The 12,870-nt window shown below is 47.2% G+C and overlaps 1 protein-coding gene across 1 annotated transcript in view; it reads right to left on the reverse strand.

Annotated features, from left to right (window-relative positions):
• Positions 1–12,870, reverse strand: part of LOC143767826 (uncharacterized) — a 113,044-nt gene that overhangs the window by 76,163 nt on the left and 24,011 nt on the right. The window contains exons 4-10 of the mRNA XM_077256347.1: positions 8,456–8,638; positions 8,213–8,336; positions 6,519–6,611; positions 2,882–3,002; positions 1,809–1,971; positions 1,276–1,464; positions 732–930 (exon numbers count right to left, since the gene is read on the reverse strand). Coding sequence (XP_077112462.1) covers positions 732–930; positions 1,276–1,464; positions 1,809–1,971; positions 2,882–3,002; positions 6,519–6,611; positions 8,213–8,336; positions 8,456–8,638 — 1,072 coding nt within the window. The remainder of the gene's footprint in view (positions 1–731; positions 931–1,275; positions 1,465–1,808; positions 1,972–2,881; positions 3,003–6,518; positions 6,612–8,212; positions 8,337–8,455; positions 8,639–12,870) is intronic.

The raw sequence follows: 12,870 nt of genomic DNA on the forward strand, positions 1-12,870 counted from the left end.
GTCCTGTGGCCCTAGTTTGAATGGAGTAGTAGCGTGCATACACCTCTTCGTCTTCATTCATTGTCTTTATGATAAATAGACATTATGCAACAAAATTAGATTGAATAAACCTCCCAAAATCATTCTAAAGTGTCAGCTATTAGGTTTCTCCCTTCTCTGTTTACCGCCTGTTGTTAAGTGCAATCCATCTCCAGCAGTAAAGATACCGAGATGGATTACAAGAAGTGGGGAGAGTTTTTTTCTCTCTTCAGGAAATAATAAAAATGCACACAGGCATAAGAGAGATGTAGACTTCAAATTCAGAGATTCAGAGCAGGCAAGTCATTGTAAATACTGGCCGTACTGCTGAGAATCATACCGCGAGGTCATTTTTTACCACAAAATGTACACAGTAAAAATAATTCCCCAAAAAACAATGTCAGAATTGCATTTTTCCACAATTTAATTTTTTTTCCATTTTCCAGTACGCTATGTGGTGAAATGAATAGTGTCAATCAAAAGTACTGCTCGTCCCGCAAAAAACAAGCATGCATATGTCTCTGGACAGAAAAATAAAAAAATTATGGCTCTGTGAGGAAGAGGAAGAAAAAACAAAACACAAAAACAGAAATTGGCGCCGTCATGATGGGGATAAAGACATTTCTCTGTACTATCAGTTCACATTGATTACATCACTTTATAGTTATCGCTTCGGTTGATATGCGCCATATTACATCAGAGGTGCCTCTTACTCTGACATTTCCGTTTTTCAGGCTCTTCCCACTTTTTGTCCACTTGGCCTTTGATTCTCATTTTAGGATGAAGCTTCTTTGCGCTCGTCACCGTCGATCCCTTTGATGAATACGTGTCCAGGTTAAACTTCTGCTGGATCTTTCTAAACTGTGGATAACCTGCAATTTTTTGCGTCCAACCCAAATCCTGGAACCAAATCTGGAAGATACGATCATGAAAGTCACTGGAAATTCTAGAATGCAACTTGCTACAGAATTCCAAAATGGATGTGTTTTTCATGGTTTTCTTTTTAACTGGTAGTGTTTTTTTTAAAAAAACACAAGTCAATTCTTTCAGCATTTTTACTGTAGTGTTACACCATTGAGAGTAAAATGACATAACATAAAAAAGTAAAAAATGTGAATAACTGAAAACCAATAATGGTAGAAAATAAAGAAAAAAATAAATCATAACTTTAATAACTTTCCATCATTAAAAATGATCACCTATCCAAACCTTAGGAGAAAACTTGTGAATCATTGGGAAGGTCTGACGATTACTTACAAGTAGCAGAACACAAGTGATGAGAACGATCGTGAGTCCGATGATGATTCCAGCGATGGCCGGCCAGTCCGACTTTAAAAGGATTGGCGGTATTTGTCCGATTCCATTACGTATGACATGCCGGGGTGTGGTAGGGAAGAATGGACCTTCTTCATAGCACTGTCCTCCTACCAGCATCACCCTGATGTACTAGGTGGCAAAATAGAAAAAGTATTACAAGTACGTGTGAGTAATAACCATTGCTTCACATTTATTTTTGCTTTTTTTTACATTGTGGTTAGGACCCTGAAACAGAAGTGATGACCCCATTGACACCATAGATGATCCTTTGCCCTCCGTCAGGTTGGTATATGTTCATATAGCTTTTTTTCTGCGGTGTGGAATAAGCCACTAATCTGTGCTATTCCGTACAGAAGCAATTAGTAAAAAAAATGTATTTACCTGTAAAGGATATTGCAAAAAAAAGAAGAAAAGCAGCTAATAACCCTTCACCCAGCAATGCACAGAAGATGTGGGAAATGATGTGCACTGACCATCTTCTTCTGCTGGTTATTGTTGTCCTTCATCACATAGACGCCTGGCTCCCGAAACTGAAATATCAATGAAAACCGAGGCTTTGATGACAGCCAGATTTCCTCCGCCAGAGTTCGGAATGCTCCCCAGTCAAATCCAGGGTTAGTGTTATATAAATTGTTCCTGGAACCAGGGACACAATAACAGCCGAACCTTAGGGGCTTATTCATACATAGCATTTTGGGTGCATTTTTTATGCAAAACAGAACACAACAACAGCATTTTACAATAATAGCAAATTAATGTGATTTCTAAAATCTAAAGGTGACATTTTTTTCCCACCTCATGGTTCTCTTTTTAACTAGTGGTGATTTTTTTTTTTAAAGCAGCAAGTCAATCCTTTCAGCATTTTTACTGTAGTTTTCCACCATTTAGAGTAAAATGACATAGCATAAAAAAAGTTGAATAATTGAAAACCAAAAATAGTAGAAAAAAAACAAAAACAAATTCTAACTTTAATAACTTTCCATCATTAAAAATGATCACCTACCCCAATCTTGTGAATTGTTGGGGAGGTCTGACCCTTACTTACAAGTAGCAGAACACAAGTGATGAGAATGATTCCAGTGATGCCCGGGTGTTCGAATAATACAGTATGTTAGATTTCCCGCACCTGAATGTCTCGCAGCTGTTCGACAGTCGCAATGCATGCAGGGATTGTCTGTTTGTTAGACAAACCCTGCATGTGTTGAGGCTTTCAAAACAGCCGAAAGAAATGCAGCTGTGGGGAGTCGAACATATTATTTGAGCATGCCAAAATCACTTGGTTAGCACACGAGCATGCTCAGATAACACCTCATCCCAGTACGTTCACTCATCACTATCACAGAGAGATTGTGGGACTTTTTAGCAGAAATAGAAGTTTCGCAAAATGTTTTTTAAAAAAGTGCCAAAATAACTGGCGGACATGAAAACACTCTTGGAGAACAGCACAGCGCTCTGGCACATGTTGGTGCTATTTAACAGATAAAATAAAATCCATTCGTAGTCAGCACTGTGATGTGATGGCAATATAGAATAAAACCATACTTACACATCGTACACGGGGTAATGGTGTTTGGATGCAATGAACATGATGTAGTCATTCACATGTATGCAGGTGGTGGGGTTCAGAACGCCAGAAATCCTTCCCGATCTGTGCGACCTGTTCTCCGCTGCATAGAAAAGTAACAAGGATCACAGTAATAAACCATCTGTGGTCAAATATTTTGGTTCTGCGTATACCGTAATATGTTTCCCACGTAAACGCAGCAATGATGAAAGCAAGTAGCGATCTTCAGAATAATGAGCACATAAAGATACAAAGTATATTAGAAACCTATCTAATATATAATTGCCTAGAATACTACTTCCTGCAATTTGTGCCAACTTCCGTGGCTTTGTCCGGAGCTAATGTCCGGAGATAATGTCCGGAGCTAATGTCCGGAGCTAATGTCCGGAGATAATGTCCGGAGCTAATGTCCGGAGCTAATGTCCGGAGATAAGTGACGTCACCAGTGTCCTACACCCAGGCAGAGCACAGGGGCCCCAGGCAGCATATGGGGCCCCAGGCAGAGCACAGTGGCCCCAGGCAGAGCACAGGGGCCCCAGGCAGCATATGGGGCCCCAGGCAGAGCACAGTGGTCCCAGGCAGAGCACAGGGGCCCCAGGCAGCCTATGGGGCCCCAGGCAGAGCACAGTGGCCCCAGGCAGAGCACAGGGGCCCCAGGCAGCATATGGGGCCGCAGGCAGAGCACAGGGGCCCCAGGCAGCATATGGGGCCCCAGGCAGAGCACAGTGGCCCCAGGCAGAGCACAGGGGCCCCAGGCAGAACATGGGGCCCCAGGCAGAGCACAGGGGCCCCAGGCAGAGCACAGGGGCCCCAGGCAGCATATGGGGCCTCAGGCAGAGCACAGGGGCCCCAGGCAGAGCGCAGGGGCCCCAGGCAGCATATGGGGCCCCAGGCAGAGCACAGGGGCCCCAGGCAGCATATGGGGCCCCAGGCAGAGCACAGTGGCCCCAGGCAGAGCACAGGGGCCCCAGGCAGAACATGGGGCCCCAGGCAGAGCACAGGGGCCCCAGGCAGAGCACAGTGGCCCCAGGCAGCATATGGGGCCCCAGGCAGAGCACAGTGGCCCCAGGCAGAGCACAGGGGCCCCAGGCAGCATATGGGGCCCCAGGCAGAGCACAGTGGTCCCAGGCAGAGCACAGGGGCCCCAGGCAGCTTATGGGGCCCCAGGCAGAGCACAGTGGCCCCAGGCAGAACATGGGGCCCCAGGCAGAGCACAGTGGCCCCAGGCAGAGCACAGGGGCCCCAGGCAGAACATGGGGCCCCAGGCAGAGCACAGGGGCCCCAGGCAGAGCACAGGGGCCCCAGGCAGCATATGGGGCCCCAGGCAGAGCACAGGGGCCCCAGGCAGAGCACAGGGGCCCCAGGCAGCATATGGGGCCCCAGGCAGAGCACAGTGGTCCCAGGCAGAGCACAGGGGCCCCAGGCAGCCTATGGGGCCCCAGGCAGAGCACAGTGGCCCCAGGCAGAACATGGGGCCCCAGGCAGAGCACAGGGGCCCCAGGCAGAGCACAGGGGCCCCAGGCAGCATATGGGGCCCCAGGCAGAGCACAGTGGTCCCAGGTAGAGCACAGGGGCCCCAGGCAGCCTATGGGGCCCCAGGCAGAGCACAGGGGCCCCAGGCAGCATATGGGGCCCCAGGCAGAGCACAGGGGCCCCAGGCAGCATATGGGGCCCCAGGCAGAGCACAGTGGCCCCAGGCAGAGCACAGGGGCCCCAGGCAGAACATGGGGCCCCAGGCAGAGCACAGGGGCCCCAGGCAGAGCACAGGGGCCCCAGGCAGCATATGGGGCCCCAGGCAGAGCACAGGGGCCCCAGGCAGCATATGGGGCCCCAGGCAGAGCACAGCGATATTTTGGACCACTGTGCGGTGTTTCAGACCCCCTGTGTGATGTCTGGGGCCCTGTTCTTAAGTATATTAAAGATTAAAGTAACGTATATTAAAGTATATTATAGATCAAATTTGACACGTTTATGAGCACCATTGAGTGATATACTCAAGAATGACATAATTTTTCAACATTTTATGGTTTCAAACTGTAAACACTCAGAGTTTTTTTTACTTCAACCAGAAAACCTTAACGGATCATAAAAAACTTGACTGTTCAGGATATGAGAAAAGTCATAGTATTCTGAATCTTTAACTTATAAAGATACCTTTACATGGGGTGATTATTGGTTCCAGAGAGGCTTTCGGACGATAATCGTACACATGGCTGGTGACAGGACAATACAATATAAACGTTCAAAGGTAAACACTGATAACATTAAAATCTAATATATAATTGCCTAGAATACTACTTCCGGCAATTTGTGCCAACTTCCGTGGCTTTGTCCGGAGATAATGTCCGGAGATAAATGACGTCACCAGCGTCCTACACCCGCTCAGGGTGGACAAAGATATATGCCTTCGTGGTGCGCGGCACTTTTCTGATTGGTTGCCGCCTGCCGCGAGCGACCAATCAGAAATGTGCCGTACTGTCAAGAATTGTCAAGAGCTGGTGAGTGCAGCCATTTTTTGTTCTTTCTTACTATTATTTATTAATTGTATTATTCTTACATTTGAATAAATAAAGTATATATGGATTCTAGACTCCCGATTCTTTAGAATCAGGCTGCCATCTAGTTATTATAAAATTATAGGATTTATGTGCAAAAAGAAATCTTCTTGTATTATCCTTTTATTTTTCCATTTTTTATTTTTTTATTTTTTTGCTTTATCTATCAATTTTTTTATTCTTCTGTTGATACAGCATAGACGTATGAGGACTTGCTATTTCATTTTTTGGAGGATGAGTTGTAGTTTTGAATGACACCAATTGTTTTACCGTATAATGTACTGAAAAACGGGAAAAAATTCCAAGTGTGGTGAAATAGTAAAAAAATGCAATGTCACCATTTTTGGCGGGTTTTTTTTAAGTTCAGTATGCAGTAAATATAACCTGTCAGCAAGAGCCCTTAGGCTATGTGCGCACGTAGCGGATTGATGTGCGGATTTTTCCGCACTGTTTTTGCAAAATCCACAGGTAAACCGCACTGCAGATTACCGCGGTTTTTGTGCGGATTCCACCTGCGGTTTTACACCTGCGGATTCCCATTGAGGAGCAGGTGTAAACCGCAGCGGAATCCACACAAAGAATTGACATGCTGCAGAAAAAACACCGCTGCGTTTCGCGCTGTTTTTTTCTGCAGCATGTGCACTGCAGATTTTGTTTTCCATACGTTTACACGGTACTGTACACCGCATGGAAAACAGCTGCAGATCCGCAGCATCAAATTCGCTGCCAATCTGCAGCAAAATCTGCAACGTGTGCACATGGCCTTAGGTCAGTTTGTGTCTGAGACCTGTAAGTTTTCTAGTTTTCCATTAATGGACTGTTGGTTGTTTTTGCTCGTTAAGCTGTAATTTTTTTTTATACCATTTTGGGGTACAGACCTATTCCCCCATTCACCAAGCCCGGTGATGTTCACGCCGCTGTGGATGAGGGGCTGTGGTGGAGTCAGACGCTCCTGATTGCTTAAGAGGCACACAAATCATGAACATCTGACTCCACCAAACCCCTCATCCAGAGCGGCATTGTTCATGGTGGTCTTGATGATTCGGGGATCTATGTTTTCTTACCTGAGAAGTTAGACTGTGATCGATTCTCTTGACTGCCCAGCAGATGTTCTATTTCTTTTGGGTTGGGATTGTAAATGCCCAGAAATCCTTGTTCTGTTAAAAGAAAATCAAACCTTTTTTTGTGAAAAGAATAAATGCAAAATAAAATGTAATTTTCAAATCTGTCCAGTGGTGGCGGCTTTACACCACTCCATATGACACTTGGCATTGTGCTTGGTGATGTACGTCTGCCTGCAGCTGCTCAGCCATGAATCTCCAGGTGGGGGCGCAGTGTTTGTGCTGATACCAGAGGAGGAATGAGGGGCCTGATATTATACATTGGGGGAGGAGGGGCCTGATGGTATACATTGGGGGATGAGGGTCCTATTGTTATACATTGGGGGGATGAGGGGCCTGATGTTATACATTGGTGGGGGGGATGAGGGTCCTGATTTTATACATTGGGGGGATGAGGGGCCTGATGTTATACTTCGGGGGGATGAGGGGTCTGATGTTATACACTGTAGGGGATGAGGGGCCTGATAATATACATTGGGGGGATGAGGGTCCTAACTCCTAATGTTATACATTGGGGGGATGATGGGCTTGATGTTATACATTGGTGGGGGGGATGAGGGTCCTGATTTTATACATTGGGGGATGAGGGGCCTGATGTTATACATTGGGGGGATGAGGGGCCTGATGTTATACATTGGTGCAGGGGATGAGGGGCCTGATGTTATACATCGGGGGGATGAGGGGTCTGATGTTATACACTGGGGGGGATGAGGGGCCTGATAATATACATTGGGGGGATGAGGAGCCTGATGGTATACATTGGGGGGATGAGGGTCCTAATGTTATACATTGGGGGGATGAGGGGCCTGATGTTATACATTGGTGGGGGGATGAGGGTCCTGATTTTATACATTGGGGGGATGAGGGGCCTGATGTTATACATCGGGGAGATGAGGGGTCTGATATTATACACTGGGGGGATGAGGGGCCTGATGTTATATACTGGGGAGATGAGGGGCTTGATGTTATAGATTGGGGGGGATGAGGGGCCTGATGTTATAGATCGGGGGGATGAGAGGTCTGATATTATACATTGGGGGGATGAGGGGCCTGATTTTATACATTGGTGGGGGGATGAGGGGCATGATGTTATACATTGGTGGGGGGGATGAGGGGCCTGATGTTATACATTGGGGGGATGAGGGGCCTGATGTTATAGATTGGGGGGATGAGGGGTCTGATGTTATAAATTGGGGGATGAGGGGCCTGATGTTATACATTGGTGGGGGGGATGAGGGGCCTGATGTTATAGATCTGGGAAGAGGGGCCTGATGTTATACATTGGGGGGATGAGGGGCCTGATGTTATATATTGGGGGATGAGGGGGCTGATGTTACAGATCGGGGGGATGAGGGGCCTGATGTTATAGATCGGGGGAAGAGGGACCTGATGTTATAGATTGGGGGAAGAGGGGCCTGATGTTATAGATTGGGGGGAAGAAGGGCCTGATGTTATAGATTGAGGGGAAGAGGGGCCTGATGTTACAGATTGGGGGGAAGAGGGGCTTGATGTTATACATCTGGGAGCGATGGATGTAAATAAGAATCCAAGTCCGTGATTAGACGTATAGATCAGTACAATGTATTTATCGTTATCTTTGGAAAACGAGCACATTTAATAGCGACAATAAGACTTACCGCTACATTTGACCACATACACAGACGGAGCGCTGCCCGGGTGCAAGGAGCAGATTAGTTTCTCCATAGTTTTATCCATGACAGATACCCCGTCCGTCCATCCGTCCTCTGAAATGATGGGTACCTGAGGGAGCGACACCAGACTATGACGTGTTACATTGGTTGTGTCACCGTGTCTCCCACAGTCGGAGATCTGACTCAGGAATGTTGTCATCCGTTTTGCAGTATATATATATTTGATACCTTTCTTCCTGAGGGGTCGGTGGAGAGCAGCTGGGGGGTCTCTTCTACACATTGGATTTGTAATAAGTATTTCTGCTTTCTTCTGCACTCAGCGTTACAGATGAGATCAATGTCTTCTGTCCGACAAATGCAAAGTCCGAGAAAGTGGTCGTAGCCGTCATAATGTTCAGGCTGTGCACAAACCTGGAGAACAGAAAGTACTAACGTGCGCCAATGAAAATATCCAGCACGTGGGCTGAACAGTCTGATATTCTTGGAAATAATGTTCCATTAAAGCGCTGTGGAAAATTAATGACAGCGAGAAAAAAATATGCATTAGATGTTTCCTAACATTTTTGCATTCTGAGGAAATTTCCTCCTGGAAATAGAAATATGTGGTCAACTGGGCGTTACTGTTTTCCCAAGTCAGTGGGGCAGGTCCCTACAGTCAGGCATGGTCTCTACAGTCAGGAATGGTCCCTACAGTCAGGAATGGTCCCTACAGTCAGGAATGGTACCTAGAGTCAGGAACGGTCTCTACAGTCAGGAACAGTCCCTACAGTCAGGAACGGTCCCTACAGTCAGGAATGGTCCCGACTGTCAGGAATGGTCTCTACAGTCAGGAATGGTCACTACAATCAGGAATGGTCCCTACAATCAGGAATGGTCCCTACAGCCAGGAATGGTCCCTACAGTCAGGAATGGTCCCTACAGTCAGGAATGGTCCCTACAGTTAGGAATGGTCTCTACAGTCAGGAATGGTCTCTACAGTAAGGAATGGTCCCTACAGTCAGTAATGGTCTCTACAGTCAGGAATGGTCCCTACAGTCAGGAATGGTCCCTACAGCCAGGAATGGTCCCTTCATTCAGGAATGGTCCCTATAGTCAGGAATGGTCTCTACAGTCAGGAATGGTCCCTACAGTCAGGAATGGTCCCTACAGCCAGGAATGGTCCCTACAGTCAGGAATGGTCTCTACAGTTAGGAATGGTCTCTACAGTCAGGAATGGTCTCTACAGTCAGGAATGGTCCCTACAGTCAGGAATGGTCTCTACAGTCAGGAATAGTCCCTACAGTCAGGAATGGTCCCTACAGCCAGGAATGGTCCCTACAGTCAGGAATGGTCCCTATAGTCAGGAATGGTCTCTACAGTCAGGAAAGGTCCCTACAGTCAGGAATGGTCCCTACAGCCAGGAATGGTCCCTACAGTCAGGAATGGTCTCTACAGTTAGGAATGGTCCCTATAGTCAGGAATGGTCTCTACAGTGTCATGTCGGACGCTGTTCACACTAGGGCGTCCGACAGACAGCAGTAATTCCACTTACGTCCACTACACGCTCAGTGGCGTCGGCTAGATTTTATCCAGCTTGCTCGGGGTTAATCTAGCTGGTAATCAGGTTGGAGGCTGGGTCACGCCCACGGCCTTTAAATAGTCGTGCTGGACTTTGGGCATCGCCGATTATAGCTTGTGCTTTATGCCTGGTGATTCCGGTCTGGAGTGGTGGTCTTGTTGTAGGAATATCGTATCTGGTGGTGTATTATCCTTTGTCATGTTCCTCACTATTCATTCCCTATTTGTATTTGTTTTGCCCTGTGCACATTATAGTGTATTCCTGTGTGTCTGCGGCGTGGTGCGTTTTTCAGTTTTCCCTGTCTGTGCTTTCTGTGGGGATTGGTGTGTGGTCTCTTCACTGGGTGGCGGGTGCTGGTTTCAGCTTAGGGCTGAAACAGGAGTCAGGGTCAGGCCTGGTGGCCCAGACATGCACACCTTTAGTGTAACTTCTGGGAAAGGGACAGACAGGGTTTCCCTAGCCTGAGGGATATCGCAGGGGCCCGGGTAACCAACCTTAGTCTACCCAGTTCCCCTGTGACATTATAATCGGCCCAAAAGAAAAAAAAAATATATATATTTTTTTTGTATGTCATGGATCCCATGACTTCCATAAACCACCAGTTGAGGGCGCTGTTCTTACAGGTCACTGAATTGAAGGGGACAGTTCAGCAACAGGGTCTTGTGGTATCTAATGTGCAAGTGGAAACTGCAGGTAGAGTTGCAGAGCCAAAAATCCCTTTACCTGAGAGGTTTGCTGGGGAACGCAGTAAATTTGTTGTTTTCCGTGAAGCTTGCAAATTGTATTTTCGTATGCGCCCGCTTTCCTCAGGCAATGAGGTTCAGCGTGTGGGCTTGGTTTTGTCTTTACTGAATGGAGACCCTCAAGCATGGGCGTTTTCATTACCTTCTGATTCAGCTGCATTTAACTCAGTGGAGAGTTTTTTTTCTGCTCTTGGACTCATTTATGATGATCCTGACAGATTGGCTCTAGCAGAATCTAAAATACGCGCTCTCCGCCAGGGTGAGCGAATGGCGGAGGATTACTGTTCTGAATTTCGCCGCTGGGCGGTGGACACACAATGGAATGACCCGGCGCTGCGGAGTCAGTTTGTACATGGGGTTTCGAGAAGGGTTAAACAAGCCCTCCTGATGTATGAGACTCCTGCTTCTCTAGAGTCTGCCATGAGTCTTGTTGTCCGCATTGATCGCCGTTTGCATCAGGGGGCGCTAGAGATGCCGCCTATGGGGGAGGTTGTAGGTGCATGTGAGGTTGCTGCAGGTAAGCCCATGGAGCCTATGCAAATCGCAGGGGTGTCACGTCATCAAGCCCCCTCGCTCAGGAAGCAAGGACTCTGTTTTTGCTGTGGTAAAAAGGGGCATTATGTAAATGCTTGTCCTCTGTTTTCTAAAAAAAACCGCAAAGGCGGAAATCTACTAAGCTCAGAGGGTGTGGAGGAGGCCAATCTGAGCTTATGCATATCCTCCATGGTGGTCTCTCAATGTATGCTCCCTGCCAGAGTTATGGTTGCTGGCAGAGAGCTGCCAATCACTGTTTTTGTGGATAGTGGTTCGGCCACTAATCTCATTGATGAGGAGTTTGCGCGCAAGGCCGGGTTCACGGTCGAAAAATTGCCTCATCCTATCCGGGTGGTCACCATCAATGCTACCCCTCTCCCACAGGGGGAGATTACTGAGTTTGTGGCTGAGGTTAAACTCCACATTGGGGTCCTACATTCTGAGCAGGTTACATGTAGGGTGCTCAGTAATCTTCCTGCACAAATGGTTCTGGGTTTTCCATGGTTGTCTGTGCACAACCCGGTGATTGACTGGAAAACTCAGGACATAATCCAGTGGAGCGGATTCTGCCAGGAGAATTGCCTGGCCACATGTGTGTCCGCTGTGACTCCTAGCATTCCTTAGTCACTGCTGGATTTTGCGGATGTGTTCTCAGAGAAGGGTTGCTCAGAATTGCCACCACATCGCCCCTATGACTGTACTATTAGGTTTAAACCGGGGCTAAATTGCCGAAAGCAAGGATGTTCAACATCTCTGATCCTGAGAGGCAAGCTTTAAAAGATTACATTGCTGAGAGTCTGAGCAAAGGGCACATCAGGCCTTCGTCCTCGCCGGTGGCAGCGGGGTTCTTCTTCATTAAAAAGAAAGATGGCGGACTATGCCCATGTCTGGATTTCAGGGAGTTAAACCAGATTACGGTTCGTGATCCATACCCTATGCCACTGATAACTGATTTGTTCAACCAGGTGGCTGGTGCTAAGTGGTTTTCCAAGCTTGACCTCAGGGGGGCTTAGAACCTCATAAGAGTCCGTCAAGGTGATGAGTGGAAGACGGCTTTTAATACTCCTGAGGGTCATTTTGAAAATTTGGTGATGCCATTTGGGTTGACAAACGCACCTGCAGTTTTTCAACATTTCATAAATGATGTATTCTCGCATGTTCTGGGGAAATTCGTTATTGTGTACCTAGATGACATTCTCATTTATTCATGTGACCGTGATACTCATTTAGAGCATGTGAGGCAGGCGTTACAGCTTCTCAGGGAAAATAAGCTCTATGCAAAACTTGAGAAATGTGTATTTTCGGTTCAGGAGTTGACTTTCTTGGGTTATATTGTGTCTGCTTCAGGGTTTAAAATGGACGCCGCTAAGGTGCAAGCGGTGCTGCATTGGGAACGGCCTGATAACCTAAAAGCACTCCAGCGGTTCCTTGGGTTTTCCAACTATTATAGAAAGTTTATCAAAGATTTTTCTACCATTGCTAATCCGCTTACTGACATGACGAAAAAGGGTACCAATTTCTCTGCCTGGCCTCAGGCTGCTGTGCGCGCATTTGAATTTCTGAAGAACAGTTTTGCTTCGGCCCCCATTCTGGTGCAACCGGACGTATCAAAACCATTTACCGTGGAAGTCGATGCGTCTGAGGTTGGAGTGTGGGCGGTGCTGTCACAAGGCTCATCCTTGGGCGAGTTGCGTCATTGCGCCTACTTTTCCAAGAAGCTGTCGTCTGCCGAATGTAATTACGATATCGGCAACAGGGAGTTGTTGGCTATCAAGTTGGCTTTTGAGGAATGGCGACACTTTTTGGAG

The sequence above is a fragment of the Ranitomeya variabilis genome, chromosome 4, assembly GCF_051348905.1.
Source record: "Ranitomeya variabilis isolate aRanVar5 chromosome 4, aRanVar5.hap1, whole genome shotgun sequence".
Lineage (NCBI taxonomy): Eukaryota > Metazoa > Chordata > Amphibia > Anura > Dendrobatidae > Ranitomeya > Ranitomeya variabilis.